Here is a 20,857-nt window from a genome sequence, read left to right as displayed (position 1 = left end):
CACATGCTCTTTGCAAAACCAAGGGAGGAGAATCCTCTCAACAGTGCTGACATCTCTCGTGATATCCCCTGTGAACAGGGGAAAAAATTCATGCTGTTCCAAGAACTTGAGATTGTCACATCTTACTCCTCTTGAGGGTGATGTCTGAGTCTCCTAAAACTCACAGCACCCAGGCTTCAAATGAGGACCAAAAAGCCCTGCCCTCTCTCCTACAACTTCATTGGCACCAATGCAAATTTGACCAAAAATGGCAAGCCAATTTTTGCCATCATACTATCCTCCCTGAGGCCCATGCCTGTGGAGCCCAAATCTCCTTATAAAAAACCTCTAGCAGTACAAAGAACTCCAAAAACAAAGTAGGCCTTAAACAGTAAGGCATCCATATTATACAAACCAAAACAATGTGTGGCACACAGTTTGGGCTGGTGACTTGCTAGACGGAAAAACTGAGCATTTGAGAACATGTCCCTGGAAAATATTGTCCTTCTCTGCACATTGTCAGCTGAATTCATATGACGTTCTCAGGGCCAACATTACTTCAGGCTTTTGTACACGTAGTCAGAGAGAGGGGAACACCAACCCCAAAGGGACTGGGCTACTACTCCTGGTTTGCTCCAACACTTGGAAGAACAGAGGTCAGTTTCCCTGAGCACACTGGGCTGGTGACTGATGCCCATGGTGTGGACCTTCCAGGTGATAGAGGTAAAATGGCCACAGAAATGGTCAGTGACATAAATCTGGGGAAAGCCCTGGACAGATTACAAAGGGCAATATAGCCACACATGCTTCCCACGTAACTGAAACTTAAGGGGTATCTCCCCCTGTGGAAAACTGGATATATGAGACTGAATTCAGATGGGTGGCTCCTCAGTTTCTTCCAACGTCATTACCCTGAACTAGAAAATTGCACATTTCTTTGCATGTTCAAGGCCTTTCTCCAGTGTAAATTCTACCATGTATAATGAGGAAATTTTTTTTTTTTTTTGCGGTACACGGGCCTCTCCCGTTGCGGAGCACAGGCTCCGGACACATAGGCTCAGTGGCCATGGCTCACGGGCCTAGCATCTCCATGGCATGTGGGATCTTCCCTGACCGGGGTACGAACCCATGTCCCCTGCATGGCAGGAGGACTCTCAACCACTGCACCACCAGGGAAGCCCCAGGAAAGTTCTTTAGGAAAGGATTTCCCAAATTCTTGGCACGAATAGGACTTTTCCTGTGAACTCTCTGATATGAATAAAGGGTGGAACTAGAGGTAAAGGATTTACCCACATTCACCAGACACTTGAGGCCTTTCACCTCTGTGAACACTGATGGTGAAGGACTGCAGAGCTCTGGGGAAAAGATTTCCCACGTTCACTACCCTCATATGGCCTCAATCCTGTGTGAACTCTCTGATGATAATGGAGGCCGGACTTAGACAAAAAAGACTTCCCACATTCACTGCATTTATAAATCTTTTCTCCAGTATGACCTCTACAGTGTTCAATTAGATAAGAATTTGCCCTAAAGGACTCCCCACTTTCAGTGCATTCATAAGGCCTTTTGTTAGTGTGAATTCTCTGATGTTCATGGAGAATGGAACTACAAATAAAAGATTTCCCACATTCACTACACTCATTTGGCCTTGATCCTGTGTGAACTCTGATGTTAATGGAAACCAGACCTAGATGAAAAAGATTTCCCACATTCACTGCACTCATAAGGCTTTTCTCCAGTGTGAACTCTCAGATAATCACATAGGCCACACCTAGTAGTAAAAGATTTCTCACAGTCACTACACTGATAAAGTCTTTCTCCTGTGTGAACTCTGGTGTATTAGGTGACATCTTTGGATAAAAGATTTCTCACATTCACTGCACTCATAAAGCCTTGACCCTGTTCTGATCGTAACACTCTGATGATAACAAAGTCTGGACCTAGATGAAAAAGATTTATCACATTCACTGCATGCATAAAGGCTTTACTGCATTGTGAACTCTACAGTTTTCAGTGAGATAAGAATTTGCCCTAAACGATTTTCCTTATACAGTGCATTCATAAGACCTTTTTAAAAATATTTATTATTCTTTTTTTTAAATTTATGGCTGAGTTGGGTCTTTGTTGCTGGGTGTGGGCTTTCTCTAGTTGTGGCAAGTGGGGGCTACTCTTCATTGTGGAGCACAGGCTCTAGGCATCTGGGCTTCAGTAGTTGTGGCTCATGGGCTCTAGACGCAGGCTCAAGAGTTGTGATGCACAGGCTTAGTTGCTTCACGGCATGTGGGATCTTCCCAGACCAGGGTTTGAACCCATGTCCCCTGCATTGGCAGGCGGATTCTTAACCACTGAGCCACCAGGGAAGCCCCAATAAGACCTTTTGATTACATGAATTCTCTGATGATCCTGGAGGATGGAACTATAGATATAAGACTTCCCACATTCACTGCACTCATAAGGCCTTTATCCAGTGTGAACTCCCTGATGATAATGAAGGTTCCTCCTAGTGGTAAAAGATTTCCCACATTCATTACACTTATAAGGCCTTTCTCCCGTGTGAACTCTCTGGTGTATAAGAAGGTAAGATCTTTGAATAAACGATTTCCCACATTCACTGCACAAATAAGGCCTTTCCCCTGTGTGAATTCTCTGATGATTACTGAGGTTGTAACTAGTGGAAAAAGATTTCCCACATTCACTGCACTTGTAAGGCCTTTCTCCAGTGTGAACTCTCTGGTGTATAATAAAGTGACATCTTTGGGTGAAGGATTTCCCACATGCACTGCACACATAAGGCCTTTCTCCTGTGTGAACTCTCTGGTGTTTAAGAAGGGAGCACCTTTGGATAAAGGATTTCCCACATTCACTGCACACATAAGGCCTTTCTCCTGTGTGAATTCTCTGATGATTACTGAGGTTGGAACTAGAGAAAAAAGATTTCCCACATTGACTGCACACATAAGGCCTTTCTCCAGTGTGAACTCTCTGATGATTACTGAGGGTGGAACCAGAGGAAAAACATTTCCCACATACAGTGCACTCATAAGGCCTATCTCCAGCATGAGTCTTCTGATGATAACACAGGGCAGAGCTGGAGGTAAAACATTTTCCACACTCACTGCACTCATAAGGCCTTTCTCCTGTGTGAACTCTCTGATGATAACGAAGGCCAGAGTGAGAGGTAAAAGACTTCCCACATTCACTACATTCATAAGGCCTTGATCCAGTGTGAACTCTCTGATGATAATTGAGGCCACGGCGAGACATAAAAGATTTCCCACATTCAATGCATTCATAAGGCCTTTTTCCACTATGAACCTTCCAGTGTTGAGTGAGGTAAGATTGATGACTAAAGGATTTCCAACACTCACTGCACTCATAAGGCCTTTTTCCTGTGTGAACTCTCCGGTGGAGAATGAGTATCGAGCTATTGGTAAAAGATTTCCCACATTCACTGCAAGCAAAAGGCCTTTCCCCTTTATGTACCCGCTGGTGTAGGACAAGCACCGAGCTATTGGTAAAAGAGTTCCCACACTCACTGCAATCGTAAGGCCTTTCTCCTGTGTGAACCCTCCAGTGTACGATGAGGTAAAATTTTCGTCTAAAAGATATCCCACATTGAGTACACTCATAACGCCTTTCTCCAGTGTGAATTGTCCGTTGTCGAATTAGGATGGATCTACAGCTAGGAAACTGCGCACATTCACTGCACAAGTAACAATTTTCTCCAATGTGTCTCCTCCAGGGATAAATAAGGACAAAGTTTTGGTTAAAGGATTTCCCACATTTGCTGCACTTGTACTGCATTGTTTCAGTGTGAATTCTTCGATGCAGATTGAGGGTTGAGGTTCGCCTGAAAGATTTTCCACATTCACGACACACATGAAGCCTTTCTCCAGTATGCACTCTCTGGTGCACAACAAATGAGGGTTTGTACCTGAATGTCTTCCCACATTCACTGCACACAAAACAATGTCTTCCAGGGTGGACACCCTGGTTCTGAACAAGTGCACGTTTCGGACTGAAGGCTTTCTTGAATTCTCCCCAGCTGTAATGACTTTCTCTGCTTTGTAAAGTTGCCTCACGCTGGGCAATCTTGTTTGGCTTCTCCCTGGTGTGAGTGATCTGTTGCTGGAGATGTCCCAAGGTGGCCAGAAAATCTTTCCCTACTTCCTCACAGGTAAAGGGCTTCCTTGACACATGGCATTTGAAGCTCTTCACAAACAAGGCCCTGACTACAGCGTTTCTGAAGGATTTCTCTTCCATATCCTGTTTCTGGTGTTTCTGGAGGTTTGCACTAAAATGATATCGTTTCATACATATTCTACACCCGAACACTTTCTGGCTGTGTTGTGTTTCTTCATGCTCAGCCAAGTGAAAAACACCTCTCAAGATCAGACTACACTTCTTACAGGGGTGGCTCTTCTGGGAAAATGAGCCTTCCCTGTGAGTCCTGGCCTGTGACATGCTTATAGAAATGCTTCGTTGAAAGGGTGCTTCGGCATCCTCTGCTCCACAGCAGCAACCTGAATGCAAATAAATGCTGGTGAAGTACACGTTAACTTTATAGGAAGGAGGCAACATCATCATAAATGGATGTGTCACATCTAAGAATGAGTCAGTGGGATGCTCTTCCACACAAGAGATTTGAAATTCCATTGGGGAAGTGGCTACTTATAAAAAGGTCATAAGAAACTACTATGAACAATTAAATACCAACAAAGTGGATAAACTAGAAGAAACGGATAAATTCTTTGAAACAGACAACCTACCAACGAGTCATGAAGAAATAAAAAATATGAATAGACCAATAACAAGTAAGGAACCTGAATCATTAATAAAAAAAAATCTCCCAACAAAGAAAAGTCCAGGATGAGATAGATTCACTGGTGAATTCTACCAAAGATTTTAAGAAGAATTAATGTCAATCCTTCCTCAACTCTTCCAAAACACTTAAGAAGAAACATTTCAAAACTCAATTTCTGAGGCTAGCATTACCCTGATACAAAAGCAAGATATGCAAACTACAAGAAAGGAAAATTACGGGCCAAACTCCTTGGTGACCATAGAATGAGAAATTCCTAATAAATACTCAACAGCACGTTCAAGAATCTTACACTATTGAATAATAATAAAAAAATTTAGGTAACTCCCTGGCAGTCATCCAGTGGTTAAGACTTGGTGTTTTTACTGCAGAAGAAGAATCTTACATTATTATCATTATCAAGTATGATTTATCCCTGGGATGCGAGGATAGTTCCTCATATACAAGTCAAAAAACATGACTTACCATATTAACAGAATGAAGGATAAAAATCATATGAATGTCTCAAAAAATGCAGAAAAAGCACTAAACAAATTGAGGATAGTTTCATGTTAAAACCTCTCAACAAATTAGGTATAGAAGGAATGTATCTCAATACGATAAACCCATACACAATAAGACCACACTAATATTATACTCAAAGTTTAAAAACTAAAAGCCTTTCCTCTGAAATCCAGAACAAGCCAAAGATGCCCACTGTCCACATTTCTATTCAACACAGTTCTGGAAGGCCTAGCCAGAACACATAGTTATCAGAAGAAAAAAAAAAAAAGGCATCAAAATCACAAAATAAGTAAAACTGTCTGTGTTTGCAGTAGGTATGCTCTTATATAGAAAACCCCAGGGACTCCTCCCACCCAAATCTGTTAGAACTATTAAACAATATCAGTAAAGCTGCAGGATACAAAATCAATATGCAAAAAGCAGTTGCATTTCTATAAACTAACAATGAAATATCTGTGTTCTGAAAACTATAAGACAACGATGGAAAAAAACGAAGAAAACACAAATAAATGGAAAGACATCCAGTGTTCTTAAATTGGAAGAATACTGTTAATTTTACTAAGAGCAACTTACAGACTGAAAACAGTCCATATCAAAAGTCCAATGACATTTTCCAAAGAAATAAACAATCCTAAAATTTGTATGGCAGCACAAAAAATCCCAAATAGTCAAAGCAATCTTGAGAAAGAAGGACAAAGCTAGAGGCATCACACTTCCTGATTTCAAAATATTACAAAGCTATGGTAATTAGCACATGATGACACTGGTATAAAAAGAGACACATAGACCAATGGAACAGAATAGAGAGCCCAGAAATAAAGGCACACTTATATAACTCATCTTTGATAGGCACCTCAAGAACACACAATGGATAAAGGACAGTCTCCTCCATAATTGGTGATGGGAACACTAGATATCCACATGCAAAAAAAAAAGAAAAGTAGACCCTTATCTTACACCATTCACAAAAATTAACTTGAATTGGATTAAAAAATTTAAATGTAAGACTAAAATTGTAAAACATTTAGGAGAAAACGCAGAGAAAAATCTCCTTTACACTGGTGTTGGCAATGATTTTTTTGGATGACACCATAGCACAAGCAATGAAAGTAAAAATAAACAAGTGGGAGTATATCAAGCCAAAAACCTGAACAACAAGGGAAACAAAATGAAAACACAACCTAAGGAAAAGGAGAAAATATTTGTGAAGGGTTTATCTGATAACGGGTTAATATTTAGAAAATATAAGAACTCATACAATTCAACAATAAAAAACGAAAGAATCCAATTAAAAATGGGCAAAGGACCTGAATAGATATTTATCCAAAGACATACAAATGGTCATCAGGTACATGAAAAGGTGCTCAACATCACTAACATCAGGTGAATGCAAGTCCAAACCACAATGAGGTATCACCTCACACCTGTTTGGAATACTACTATCAAAAAGACAAGAGATGGGCTTCCCTGGTGGCGCAGTGGTTCAGAGTCCACCTGCCAATGCAGGGGACACGGGTTTCGTGCCCCGGTCCGGGAGGATCCCACGTGCAACGGAGTGGCTGGGCCCGTGAGCCATGGCCACTGAGCCTGCGTGTCCGGAGCCTGTGCTCCACAACAGGAGAGGGCACAACAGTGAGAGGCCCGCGTACCGCAAAAAAAAAAAAGAAAAAAGACAAGAGATAGGTGTTCGCGAGGATGTGAAGAAAAGGAAAGCCTTCTACATTGTTGGTAGGACTGTAAATCGGTACAGCCATTAGGGAAAACTATGCAATTTCTTAAAAATTGAAAAAAGAACTACTATATGGTCCAAAAATCCCAATTCTATGTGTATATCCAGAGGAAACAAAATCCATACCTCAAAGAGGTATTTGCACCCCCATGTTCATTTCAGCATTATTCACAATAGCCCAGGTTTAGAAACAACCTAAATACAGCCATACCTTGTTTTAATCTGCTTCAAAGATAACACATTTTTTTTCAAATTGAAGGTTTCCAGTAACCCTGTGTCAAGCAAGCCTATTTGCACCAGTTTTCTAACAGCATTTGCTCACTTTGTGTCTGTGCATCACATTTTGGTACTTTTTGCGATATTTGAAACTTTTTCATTATTATTACATTTGTTATGGTGATCTGTGATCAGTGATCTTTGTTTTGGGGTGCCACAAACTGTACCCATATAAGACAGGAAACTTAATAGATAAACATTATACGTGTTCTGGCTGCTCTACCAACTGTCCAATCCATCTCTCTCCCTGTCCCCAAGCCTCCCTCTTACCTGAGATGTAACAATACTGAAGTTAAGCTAATTAATAATCCTACAATAGCCTCTAAGTGCTCAAGTAAAATGAAGGATCACACATCTTTCACTTTAAATCAAAAGCTGGAAATGATTAAGCTTAGTGAGGAAGGCAAGTCAAAAGCCAAGATAGGCTGAAAGCCAGGCTTCTTGGACCAAACAGTATTAACCAAGTTGTATCAATAAATACAAAGGAAAAGTTCTTGAAGTAAATTAAAAGTGCTACTCTAGTGAACACACAAATAAGAAAGCAAAAGAGCCTTATTGTTGATATGGAGAAAGTTTTAGTGATCTGTATTCAACATCAAGCCAGCCACACATTCCCTTAAGCCAAAGCCTAATCCAGAGTCAGGCCCTAACTCTCTCCAATTCTGTGATGGCTGAGAGAGGTGAGAGCTGCAAAAAAAAAAAAAAAAGTTCTGAAGCTACCATAGGTTGGTTCATGAGATTTAAGGAAAGAAGCCGTCTCCAGAAAATAAAAGTACAAGGTGAAAAAAAAGCACACGGTGAAGCAGCAAGTGCTGATGTAGAAGCTATACCAAAGTTATCCAGATGATCTAGCTAAGATAATTAATGAACGTGGCTACACTAAACATTTTTAATGTAGATGAAACAGTCTTATGTTGGAAGAAGATGACATCTAGGACTTTCACAGTTAGAGAGGAGAAGTCAATGCCTGGCTTCAAAGCTTCAAAGGACAGGCTGACTCTCTTATTAGGGGTAATGAGGCTGGTGACTAGAAGTTGAAGCCAGTGCTCATTTATCATTCTGAAAATCTTAGGCCCTTAACAGTTCTGCTAAATCTACTCTGCATGTATTTTATAAATGGAACAACAAAGCCTGGATGTCAGCACGTCTCCTCATAACATGGTTTACTGAATATTTTAAGACTACTGTTGAGGCCTACTGCTCTGAAAAAAAGATTGTTTTCAAAATATTACTGCTCACTGACAATGCAGCTGGTCACCCAAGAGCTCTGATGGACATATATAAAATTAATGTTGTTTTCATGTCTACTACTACAACATCCATTCTGTAGCCCATGGATCAAGTAGTTTACACTGTCAAGTCTTAAGAAATACATTTCATAAGGCTACAGCTGCCATAGATAGTAATTCCTCTAATGGATCGGGGCAAAGTAAATTGAAAACCTTCTGGAAAGGATTCACCAATCTAGATGCCATTAAGAACAGCTGTGAATCATGGGAAGAGGTCAAAATATCAACATTAACAGGAGTTGGGAAAAACTTGATTCCAACTCTCTGGATGACTTTGAGGGGTTCAGGACTTCAGTGGAGGAAGTAACTGCAGATGTTGTGGAAAAAGAAAGAGAAGTAGAAGTAGAGCTGGAAGATCGCTGAATTGCTGTAATCTCAGGAGAAAAATTTAACAGATGAAGAGTTGTTTCTTATGGATGAGAAAAGAAAGTGGTTTCTTGAGATGGAATGTACTCCTGGTGAAGATGTTGTGCAGGTTGTTGAAATGATGACAAATGCTTTAAAATATTACATAAACTTAGTTCATAAAGCAACAACGGTAGGGTTTGAGAAGATTGACTCCAATTTTGAAAGAAGTTCTACTGTTTTAAAATGCTATCAAACAGCATCGCAAGCTACAGAGAAGTCATTCATGAAAGAAGAGTCCATCAATGTGGCAACCTTCATTGTTATATTATTTAAAAAAATTACCAAAGCCACCGAAACCTTCAGTAACTTGATGAGTCAGCACCCTGATTAGTCAAAATCAAGGCAGGAACCTCCATCAACAAAAAGATACAACTCAGATGATGGTTAACATTATTTTAGCAATAAAGTATTTTTTAGCTAAGTTATACACGTTGTTTATTTAGACATAAGGCTACTGCACACTAACAGGCTCTGTACAATGTAAACATAATATTCATATGCACTGGGAAACCAAAAGTCTGTGTGACTTGCTTTATTGTGATACTCACTTTACTGTGGTGGTCTGGAACAAAACCTGCAATATGCCTGTATCTGTCTACAGATGAGTGGGTAAACAAAGCCTGGTATTTATATGCAGTGGGGTATTATTCAGCCACAAAAAGGGAAATCATGCATTTGTGACAACACTGATGAACCTGGAGGGCATAATGCAAAGTGAAATAAGCCAGAGAAAGATAAATACTGTATGCTAAAACTTATATATGGAATCTTGAAAAAAAAAATAGTTGAACCCATAGCAACAAAGAGTAGAAGGCCAGGGGCTCAGGTCTAGGGGAAATGGGGAGATGTTGGTCAGTTATAAGATGAAAAAGCTCTGAAGATCTAATACAGCATGGAGCCTATACTTAATAATGCTGTATGGTATACTTCAAATGTGCTAAGAAAGTAGATCTTAAGGGTTCTCACACACACAGGAAATGTAAATATAATATGTGAGGTACTGGATGTGTTAATTAACTTGATTGTAGTTATCATTTCACAATGTGTGTGTGTGTATATATATAATCATGACACTGTATACTTACTTTAACGTTTTACCTTTTTTTTATTCTTTGGCCACAATGCACGGCTTGTGGGATCTCAGTTCTCCTACCAGGAACTGAACCCAGGCCACGGCAGTGAAAGTGCTGAATCCTAACCACTAGACCAGGGAACTCCCTGTACACTTTAAATATATACAGTATTATTTGTCAATTATACCCCAATAAGCTGGAGAAAAGAAAAAAGAAAAGAGATCTAAACACTACAAGTAAAACCATGAAGGACAGCCTTGGAAAATAGCCCATGGTCCAAGTAAGTAATGGTCATGACAATACCTTCAATTCCTGGCATATGGAGGCAGAACGAAATGTCAGATGATAAAAAGGAACAAAACCTGGGACACAGAAGTGCCATGGACGTGGATACACCACCTGACCAGGGAAAGGGCAAGTATTAGCCTCACTGCAAGACTGCTGACCTCAAATCCATCCCTACGAGGGTTGAGTACAGACTGTATTGGGGCTATGGGGAGAGAAGGGGGCAGTGCAAACAACCCAGCCCTACCTATCACAGCAACTACCCAGAAAGCTGGGGAAACAAACAGTGCCCAAGGTCCACATGTGAGAAGTACACAGCACACCTTGGAGAAGAGAGGGTGAGGCAGGATACAGAGCCTAGCCCAGGTCACTGGGGAGGGTGAGTCTCTTACCCAGTGAAGATATAAGTGCAAAGTTCTCCAGCATCACATCATGGTACAGGCGTCTCTGAGCCTCATCAAGGAGCTTCCATTCCTCCCAGGAGAAGTACAGGGCAATGTCCTCAAAGGTCACACCACCCTGTCATGAATGAGATAGATGAAACATAAACATTCTCTCTCTGAGGACCCACAATTCATCTCCTCACACATGTATTCCATGGTCATCCTACATCAGAGCTCCCCACGTCAGGCCTGGTGCCAATGATGCCTGATCTCTCCTCACTGTGTTCAGCCCTCAGCCACAAGAGGCGGTGGCCGGGGGGATAAACGCCATCTAAACACTGGGCCTGGCCTACAGGGCCCCATCCCTCCCCCGAAGTAATTCCCCTGAGGTCTCCCACATTGTGCCTCCAAGACACAGCCAAACATGGGCTCATCTTTACCCTTAATCCCCAACACCAGGTCCTGTGGGCCCTCAGCTCACAATTCCCCTTGATGTGCACGTCATTCAGTTGACCAAACCACTTTCACATCTTCAGACCTCACAGTTGCACTCCCACAGCTCTACCACCTCCCTGCCCCACATCACAGGCATCTCTCTGGACTCACCCAGGTACTTGGAACATGGCATCCACAGAATGCTTAACAAATTCAAACATGATCTGGTACAATCCCAGTTCTCTGAGGGAGCCCAAAGCCAGGAAAAGCCCTGCCTGCCTTGCTTCTGATCTCTGTTTCAGTATTAGCCACCCAGAACCAGTGAGGGACTGGGACACCCTCTCCTGCCTTACATAGGTTCCGTAAGTGCCTCTTCAACCTTCAGAACCTGGGCGTAAAAGGAAGGCAACCATGGCTGGGCTCCATGTGTGCAGGACTCCCTTGTATCCCCACCCAGCCCTGGAACCTAGTGACCTCAGGCTGACTAACCTCTGCTGCCTCTCATCAGATCCTGTGACCTTGGACGAGGACTCAACTCCCTGTGCCTCTCTTTGTCACCCCCATTCCAATCCAATCCGTTCGTTCTCTGAGCAGCTTTTTGAAAACTTTTAAAGCCCTCACATACACTGTTCCTCGTCCGTTCACAGCCCTCTGTGACTCCCAGGTCCCTCAGAATAAAGGAACAACCTCTCTCTCTGCCGGTCCAGGCGTGATTCCACCTCACACTCTCTTTACTGCAGTCATAAGATGCACCCCAGGTTTCCCGAATCCTCCTGGCTCAGTCCGACCTCCAAGCCTTTGCACCTGCCGGTCCCTCCGCCTGTCACCCTTGCCCACGCCCCACCCAAGGCCGCCTCACCGTCCTGGACATCGTGACCTGGGCTGCGGGTACGTGAGCAGGCGTCCCGCACTCGGGGCTTTAGTGTCTAGTGCAGTGAGGGCGGTGAGGGGCCGGAGGACGAGTGTTTACCTCAGGCGGGTCCCTCAGGGCAGCCACAGCCATCGGACTCCCTGGGCGGAGCGGGGCCGGGAGCTGCGACAGAGGAGGCGAGACGCGGGCACGGCGGTCACTCTCCCGGGCCTGGCGCAGGGCAGCCCGTGCTGCGTCGCCGAGCCTCAGACGCACCCCTGAGTAGCAGGGACAGACCCTCCTCTCGGACTTTCTCGGTCCCGTCACCTAGAACCTGACACAACACTCCGAGGCCGAACCGACCAGAAGGAAGCGAAAATGACCGCCGAAAGGAGGACGCCGGAAGTCCCGCCCCGACACGATGCGCACGCGCGGGAACTCCTCACCCTGATTGGTCGTGGGTTTGTAACTGCGGCCTCTCGGCCAGGGGCCTTCTGGGGGCCGCGGCGAAGCGAGTTGATACAGTTCAACCCGAGCGTTAGTTTTGCAGCCCCCTGAAGCAGGTGGACCAGCAGGAGCTGAGCCTCTGCTGGTTCCCATAAAAAACGGCTCCCTTGCTTGTATTATCAGTCATTTTCAGAAGTGGAAACAAAAATCAACAGGATCAACAGAAGTGGAAGTAAAATAGGAACTGCCAACCTAAATGTCCTAAATTGTATAAAAGCTAATTTTTAGTTTTGTGGCCTTTTTAGAATTGTTAACTATTGTGTCCCCTAACTATACACACACACACACACACACATATATTTAACTTTTGTTACAAAAATTAACCCATTTATTAAAGGGTAGCAGCGTTTCAAATGGTGCTGTTTCTACTGGTCCTTCAATTCCTTCAATCTTCTCATGGCCGATTTTACTGTGATGGCGGGAGTGGTGTTGTAAATATAGTTAGGCCTAACTATACTTTTTTGGGTGTTGAGCTCATTTATTTATTTGGTGACAAGAAAATATTGAATGAGAATTGTGTTAGTCTGCTAGGCTTGCCATAACATTTGAATACTATTGAAACCGAGGGTAGTCATAAGCTATTAATAAAAAATAAATTGGAACCTGCCTTCACTGATCAACCTCACTTTGCTTTTACAAAAATGTGCACGTACTCCCAAGCATCAAATAGCCTAAACAATAAGATCTTTGCCAAGTTGCTTTTTAGGAAATTGGGGTCACCTGTGTCCAGTTTGAGCTCAAGTTGGTTAAAACTGCTAAGACCACTGACTCTCCAACTGGGCATATGCAAGTGTTGGCTAGGTGACTTTCTTTTTTAGTTAATTAATTTATTTATTTTTGGCTGTGTTGGGTCTTCGTTGCTGCATACGCGCTTTCTCTAGTTGCTGCGAGCGGAGCGGGGGCTACTCTTCGATGCGGTGCGGAGGCTCCTCGTTGCCATGGCTTCTCTTGTTGCAGAGCTTGGGCTCTAGGTGTATGGGCTTCAGTAGTTGTGGCATATGGACTCAGTAGTTGTGGCTCACAGGCTCTAGAGTGCAGGCAGTAGTTGTGGCACCCAGGCTTAGTTGCTCCACGGCATGTGGGATCTCCCCACACCAGGGCTCAAAACAGTGCCCCCGCTTTGGCAGGCGGATTCTTAACCACTGTGCCACAAGGGAAGTCCCCAGCTAGATGGGTTTTGATGTCAGAGGGCCAAAAGCCCACCCTCAGAACATGCTAAGCCTGCCATTTTCTGAACATGTATCTCATGAAGAAGTCTGTAGCTTACTTTTACCTGTGCAGAATGACAATTACTGCACCTTTTCCGTATCTTCAATCCCCACCCTCACCCCTGCCAAGCTTTATCCCATAAATATTCCTAGCCCCTTGCCTTTGGGGAGATGAATTTGAGATTTGCCCTTCCTTCTCCTTGCTTGGCTGCCTTGTGAATAAACAGTTTTTCTGCTGCAAAGCACAGTGTCTCAGCGTTTGGCTTGTTGTGTGTAGGTCACATGAAACTGGTTCAGTAACAGTTTGGACTGGGTGGCTTAAATAACAGAAATTTATTTTCTCGCAGCTCTGGATGCTGGAAGTCTAAGAGGAAGGTGTCAACAGTTTTAATTTTTCCTGAGGCCTCTGTTTTGGCCTTTGGGTAGTCCACTTCGTGCTGTGTCCTCACATGGCCTTTTCTCCCTGTGATCATACTCCTGGTGTCTATCCCTCTTCTTATAAGTGATGAAATAAAATTTACATTTTAAGGAAGGACAAGAAAATTTAAACATAAAATTTTCTGTTTCGGCCTCCCTACCTCCTTAATGTGCAGTGTGCATCTGCATTACACACTGTTGCAGTTTATCTTATGACAGGGCCGAAAGCAAGCTCATCACATGAGATGAGTTGTGCCGAAGCACAGCAGTAGAGGGCTGCCGCTCGCTCAGGCAGAACAGCGCCGTCTGTCCTGCTGTGGTAGCTTTTATTTAAGCATTATCTATGTTTACATTTTAAGACTTGTTTTCTTAACATTCCAGAAATGCCAAAGCAGCAACATATGTTTTTTATTGATTATACAAGTAATAATGGGCTTTCTTGAAAACATGCCGTGCTTCGTCCTTGAGCGCAAAAGCAGCACAAGGACATTGCCTTGTGTTCCCACCATTCTGATTATACTGAAGTAGCACAAGAACATTTCCTTGTGTTCCCACCTTTCTGATTATACTGAGGACATCTTATGGATCAGTGCCCGAAGCACTCAATGCTTATTCGCAGGCCCCCGGTTTGCTGGGGGGCGGGGGGCCTCAAAGCATTCAGGACTGTTTACAGTTCTGGCTTATTCGCATGCCCCCGGTTTGCCGGGGGTGGGGCTCAAAGCCATCAGGACTGCTTGCAGTTCTGGCTTATTCGCCAGCCCCCAGTTTGCTGGGGGGGGAGCTCATGGGTCACGTCTCCTTTCCATGTCCTCAATTATTCCACTACATTTCCCCCTTTTTGTTTTGCAGCTTGTGCAGCATCAAGGAGAACACGGCAGCTTGTTGCGATGTTGCATGGCGGGTAGCTTTCACTCGTCGTCGGACTACAATTAAACATATGATTATTATTATAATGAGCATTAGTAATCCTGCAGTAGAACCAAATAAAGCATGTAATTTAGACATGGGATTTAGATTATTAAGTCCTTGAATAATTCCAGTCCATACTTCTTGTGAATTAAGTCGTTGTAATAATCTCTTCTGAAAAGTTTGTTGAATTTTCCCTTGTAAATTCACGATTTCGTCTGTCAAATTTTTGTAATGTAATAAATGCTTTTTTATTTTTGCCCAGGGGAATGCAGACTGATTATATGGAACCGAAGTGACACAAAAGGCACTTTGATTCCAGTCACAACGTAGCTTCATTTGTCTTTGTAAATTTACAAGTTGGTCCCCCAACATAACCACAGCTTGTAAGTCTGCTATTTCCGAAAGTATTTCCGAATCAATTTGTCGTTGAGAGGACCAAAGCATTTCAGAATTTTTATGCCAATCAGTTATATAATCAACGGTCTGAATAGATTGTTCTAAAACAACTCCAGCTACTGCAGCAGTAGCTGTTATGGCTATAATACCCATGACAGCTGCAATCAACATTCCTACAAATCTTTTACTTCTTTTTAATGCATCAGCTAAATATTGCAAAACAGCTATAGGAAGAGATTCTTGCCATTCCCTTCCAAGATTGACAGGAAGCCAAAGACCTGTCCGAGCTTGTAAGATATACAAACTTTCAGTAGATATGTTAAAAGATATACTAGACTTAATGCAGGTATACAGAGAGCAATTTTTACATATTATAATACCTTGAGTCTCATTCCATACAGCTGGTCCCTTTAACAATATATAAGGTAATTTCACACAACTACGCGTATACCAAGTAACATTTTTATGGAAAGTCAAACTATGATTTTCAGATTTGTTAACCATATGTCCTACCCAGGCATTAATCTTTTTCAAAGCTGTCATAAGCTTCCACAAGTCCTTTTGGATAGGATATCCATTTAAATGAGGACCTGGAGGAGAAAACCCTCCAGCATGCCATACTATGGCATCATTAATAGTATTGCTATAAATAGTGTTATCCTCTCTATGCCAGTGTAAATTCTTCAGACCCCTTTTTCCTCGGGTGGAGCCAAAATGTCTCCAATTAATGACGCTTCCCCAAGGAGTATTAACAAGAACCCGAGGCATTTCTCCTCGGCATCGAATCCAATGGACCCAATCTGATAATCTATCCACAAGAGGCACCTGGCATGAGGCAAGTAAGGTGCAGAAACATTCTCATTAAGAGTGGAATTAGAACTTTTAAAACTATAAGCACTCAAAAGATATAACCCATGATATCTGTTTTCATTTTTGACAACACTTAACCATGCCTGATAATTCATTTTAAGGCAAAGATCTCCCTTTCCCATACAAATAGGAGGTCCATTAACACCCACCGTGTAATTCTCTATTATCCTTCCTTCTTCCGGCTTCAAAGGGCCTCTATCATCAAAAGGACCAGACAACTATCCAGACTCATTTACATATACAAGAATTGGGGCATCCCACCAGGTAACCCCCATATTAAAAGGAGGGTTAGGAATATAAGTCCAATAAGTATGGTTAGTACAATTTATCTCATTGGCTGATATGCTTATTACCTGTGCAGACATTGCCAACATAGCCACAAAAAGACTGGTGCTAGTGAGGGGTTTACCCTGTGAAATGACAAGATTTTCAGCAGTGCCTGCAAACTTTTTCACTTGCCCCCAGGTCAATGGAGACGCCCTCTTTGTTCGATCCAATGGCACACGGATTGCTCTCTTGCTCAAATCCATCTCCGCAAATCCCTTCGTCATTCCCGTCACATCAAAGCTATGCTTAGTTGCCATCCCGAAGCTTTATCTTCTTAGCCGGCACCCAGTAAGATTCAGCTCCTGCAGAAACAAAAGCATATCCCCGGTCCCAACGAAGAACCTCGGCAGGTTTCCAAGTGTTAGTATTTTCACTTAATATAGAAACAGGCTGTCTAAGTTCTTGTGTACTTATTTGTGTCCAATGTCTGTCAGCTGCACTAAAATCATCTTCTCCATGATTCAAAAAATTAGGAGTAAATAAAGCAATATGTATTCTTTTCCTAGGACTTTGTACCTCATCTCCCCCTTTTTGTTTTATAAGCATTTCTTTCAAAGTGCGGTTTTGTCGTTCAGTAACTGCTTGTCCCGTACTGTTTCCTGGGATACCTGTAACATGCTGTATATTATGTGTGGCAGAAAAAGTCTGACATTTTTGAGAGTGATATGCAGAATCGTTATCGGTTTTTATGCTGTCGGGAATTCCCATAACAGCAAAAGCTTCTAATAAATGAGTTATTACAGCATCAGCTTTTTCAGAAGATAATGAAGTTTAGTTATTACAGCATCAGCTTTTTCAGAAGATAATGGAGTTGCCCATGAAAAATGAGAGTAGGTATCTACAGAATGATGAATATATTTTAACTTTTCAAAACCAGGATATTGAGTTACATCCATTTGCCAGATAGCATTAGCAGATAAGCCTTTAGGGTTAACTTCGATATTCAAAGAAGGTTGAGTAATGGCAGCACATTGCGGGCATGTACGGAGAATAGTTTTTGCTTGTTTCCATGTAAGATTAAATTTATTTTTCAATCCTCTGGCATTAGTATGATATCTGTGATGTTCTGCTGTAGCTAACTGTACGGTACCCACTAAAGTATCAATAAAATCATTTCCATCTACCAATGGGCCGGGTAAATGAGTATGAGCGCCAATATGAGTAATATAAAGTGGTGCAGTACGTAGTCTAATTATATGTTGTATTTGCAAAAATAAAGAGTGCAGTTCTGATCCATCATTTGGGATAAAAGCGGTCTCAATATTTTTAACTGTAAATTCCACATACTGAGAGTCTATAATTATTCATTTATGGCAGCTGCAAGTAAATTGGCATGATAAGTAGGAGATCCAATATCATGGCAAGCTTTTATATACTCCTCAGGTGGAGCGTTTACAGCCCGTAAAGGTCGCAATGCCTTCTGGCATTCAGGATTTGCATACTCAAAGGCCAAAGACTGTAATAATAAATCTTGCACCTCTATTTGTGCTACAGCTCTTTGAATGGCTGCACGCAGTCTAGACAAGAAATCAGTGTAAGGCTCACCAGGCCCTTGCATTAACTTAGTAAAAGATTGTGCTGTTTTTCCAGGGGGTTCCACTCATAACCATGCTCGTAAACAACACATACGTATTTGAATGATTCATAAATCATCAAATTGAGCTTAAGCTTGTAGATTACAAAATGCGCCTGCTCCTATTAATTCATCTAAAAGTGGCTCTGGAGGATTATGGGCTGTATTAGTCCTTGCCATGTTCTCAGCGTCCTCTCTCCACCAAGTTTTAAACTGCATATATTGTCCACGTTCAAGAACAGTTTTGGCAATCGCTTCCCAATCATGAGGAATTAACATGTTTTCGGTAGCATACCCAGACAAAAGTCCTTGAACATAATTAGAATACATCCCATACGCGTTAATGGCTTCTTTTAGCATTTAAAAAATTTTTATATCATGATGGTTATACTCAACATTTACATATCCATTCGGAAATTGATCATTAGCAGGCATAGCTTGTCTAACAATAGGGAAAGCAAAAAATGATTCAGAATATTGCTTTTCTTCCTTATTCATCTCTTCTTCCAAGAATAGTCTATTAGATTCAGGTTTTAGAGGAAAGCGAAACTGACGAGAGGCTCCAACAGGATAAGCTGCTAATTCTAAAGGAGGAGCCGAAGGAATAGTAGGACATGGCTCCTGACATGAAGGGGTGGCAGCATTGTTTTTATTTTCTTCCAATTTAGTCATCAAATTTTTCAACTTTGAAAATATATCAGAAATCTCATTCTGTTGAGAAAGTGGCATCTCATTTTGTTTGCTAGCTTGCTCCCGATCTTTATTACCATCAGAAAAAGCCCCTTCATCACTGGAACCTGAAAAATGCTCTCCTGTCTCAGACACAAGGGGAGGAGGAGGCGGAGGAAGGTCCTCTATAGGAGACTTACGAAACAGAGTACGAAAAGCAGCAGAATGATCGGGAGCAGAATTTGGACGCTGAGGGCGCGCCCCATTTTCACTTTCAGTTTCAGATTGTAATGGTTCCAGGGCAAGGGAAATTAATTTACAAAGAGATCAAACACGGACAGATATAGGGTCTCCATGCTGATGAGCTCTTCTTAAGGCTCGCATAACCTGTTTCCAAACTTTTAAATTTAACTGGTTATGACCAGTAGGTTGAAACCAGTAACAATGTTTACGAACCAGAGCAAACAATTCATCAAAACATTCTGGTTTCACTTTCACTCCTGAACTCCGTAGTAACTGTTTCAGGAGTCTAATGTATTGAAATTCTACTGAATGGGAATTCCCCATTACAGTTACTCTACTGCTCCCGAAGGTTTCGCTTACTCTTGAGCGGACCAATTTCCCCTTCGGTCCCGCGATCACGCGATTACTTACCTTCAGGTCCCTGTTCGGGCGCCAAATGTTGTAGTTTATCTTATGACAGGGCCGAAAGTAAACTCATCACACGAGATGAATTGTGCCGAAGCACAGCAGTAGAGGGCTGCCGCTCGCTCAGGCAAAACAGTGCCGTCTGTCCTGCTGTGGTAGCTCTTATTTAAGCATTACCTAGGTTTACATTTAAAGACTTGTTTTCTTAACATTCCAGAAATACCAAAGCAGCAACATGTTTTTATTGATTATACAATCAATAATGGGCTTTCTTGAAAACATGCCGTGCTTCGTCCTTGAGCGTAAAATCAGCACAAGGACATTGCCTTGTGTTCCCACCATTCTGATTACACTGAAGTAGCACAAGGACATTTCCTTGTGTTCCCATCATTCTGATTATACTGAGGACATCGCATGGATCAGTGCCCGAAGCACTCAATGCTTATTCGCAGGCCCCCGATTTGCCGGGGGGGGGGGGGCTCAAGGCATTCAGGACTGTTTACAGTTCTGGCTTATTCGCATGCCCCCGGTTTGCCGGTGGGGGGGGTGCTCAAAGCAATCAGGACCGCTTGCAGTTCTGGCTTATTCGCCAGTCGCCAGTTTGCTGGGGGGAGGGAGTCATGGGTCACGTCTCCTTTCCACGTTCTCAGTTATTCCACTACACACACTAACTAGTCCTCCTCAAAGATGGGAATGCTTTCTTGAATGTAAAGATCAATTTTTTTTCCCTTTCTTCTGATGCTAGCAATGGAACTTCTTCAAAGATTAGCACTTTCCAAACTCTGTTGGGGGTCATGCTGACTCACTGCTCGCTTTGTACATGCTTACTTGGCCTATGAACTTTATGTAAAATGTCAGTATGTCATTTTTTTGTACAATCCTTTGTCTGAAAAATGTAAATAATTGTGCCTTCAACTTCTAAAAGGCAGAACAGACCTCAGAGATTCTGAGAGTCTGTCTCCTGGGTGATAATCCTCAGTTTGGGTTGAATAACATTCACTTTTTTCTTCTTAACTTGATTGTTAATTGAGTTTTTGTCAACAGAAGGAAACCAGTCTTAATGGGATACAGCCACACTCTTATGATCTCACTTATCCTTAATTACCTCTATAAATGACCTATGTCCAACTACAATCCCATTGTAGGTTAGGGCTTCAACCTATGAAAAGTATTCTTTTAATATATGTTAGTGGTAATAAAAGGCAAGTGGTTTACTAAAGCTAGATAATAAAGAGGAAAAGAATATTCAACTTTTAAAAGTATCCTCCAATTGCCAATAGATCACAGTAATTTCTGAAAT

At 42.2% G+C, this 20,857-nt stretch overlaps 3 protein-coding genes across 5 annotated transcripts in view; all 3 read right to left on the bottom strand.

Annotated features, from left to right (window-relative positions):
• Window positions 1-1,074: 1,074 nt before the first annotated feature.
• Window positions 1,075-1,818, bottom strand: LOC112397997 (zinc finger protein 551-like; the record flags this gene model as incomplete). The annotated part of the gene is given in 2 exon segments (XM_024742363.1): window positions 1,075-1,641; window positions 1,643-1,818. Coding segments are annotated over 2 exon segments (522 nt in total), but the record flags the coding sequence as incomplete, so codon positions are not given.
• A 510-nt stretch (window positions 1,819-2,328) lies between these two features.
• LOC112397991 (zinc finger protein 256-like) lies at window positions 2,329-12,390 on the bottom strand. Of its 2 annotated transcripts, XM_024742353.1 has the most exons (4): window positions 12,154-12,390; window positions 10,758-10,884; window positions 10,384-10,479; window positions 2,329-4,502 (listed from the first exon to the last, which is right to left on the bottom strand). In XM_024742353.1, the coding sequence occupies exons 1-4, from the start codon at window positions 12,184-12,186 to the stop codon at window positions 2,440-2,442; spliced, it is 2,319 nt and encodes a 772-aa protein (XP_024598121.1). In that variant the 5' UTR covers window positions 12,187-12,390; the 3' UTR covers window positions 2,329-2,439. The 2 variants fall into 2 exon arrangements, with proteins under 2 accessions (XP_024598121.1, XP_024598122.1); XM_024742354.1 differs by lacking the exon at window positions 10,384-10,479.
• Window positions 12,391-14,549: 2,159 nt separating this feature from the next.
• Window positions 14,550-20,857, bottom strand: part of LOC112397990 (zinc finger protein 256-like) — a 29,530-nt gene continuing 23,222 nt past the window's right edge. Inside the window, exons 1-3 of one of the 2 annotated variants that reach the window (XR_003002903.1) lie at window positions 19,564-20,008; window positions 16,694-16,969; window positions 14,550-15,088 (exon numbers count right to left, since the gene is read on the bottom strand). The gene's annotated coding sequence lies outside the window, so the exon portion shown is untranslated. Of the gene's footprint in view, window positions 15,089-16,693; window positions 16,970-19,563; window positions 20,009-20,857 lie in introns of those variants that run through there. The other variant, XR_003002902.1, reaches the window with a different exon arrangement.

This window comes from Neophocaena asiaeorientalis, unplaced genomic scaffold, assembly GCF_003031525.2.
Source record: "Neophocaena asiaeorientalis asiaeorientalis breed wild unplaced genomic scaffold, Neophocaena_asiaeorientalis_V1.1 scaffold582, whole genome shotgun sequence".
In the NCBI taxonomy this organism is placed as follows: domain Eukaryota; kingdom Metazoa; phylum Chordata; class Mammalia; order Artiodactyla; family Phocoenidae; genus Neophocaena; species Neophocaena asiaeorientalis.
This window is presented reverse-complemented; position numbering and strand designations above follow the sequence as displayed.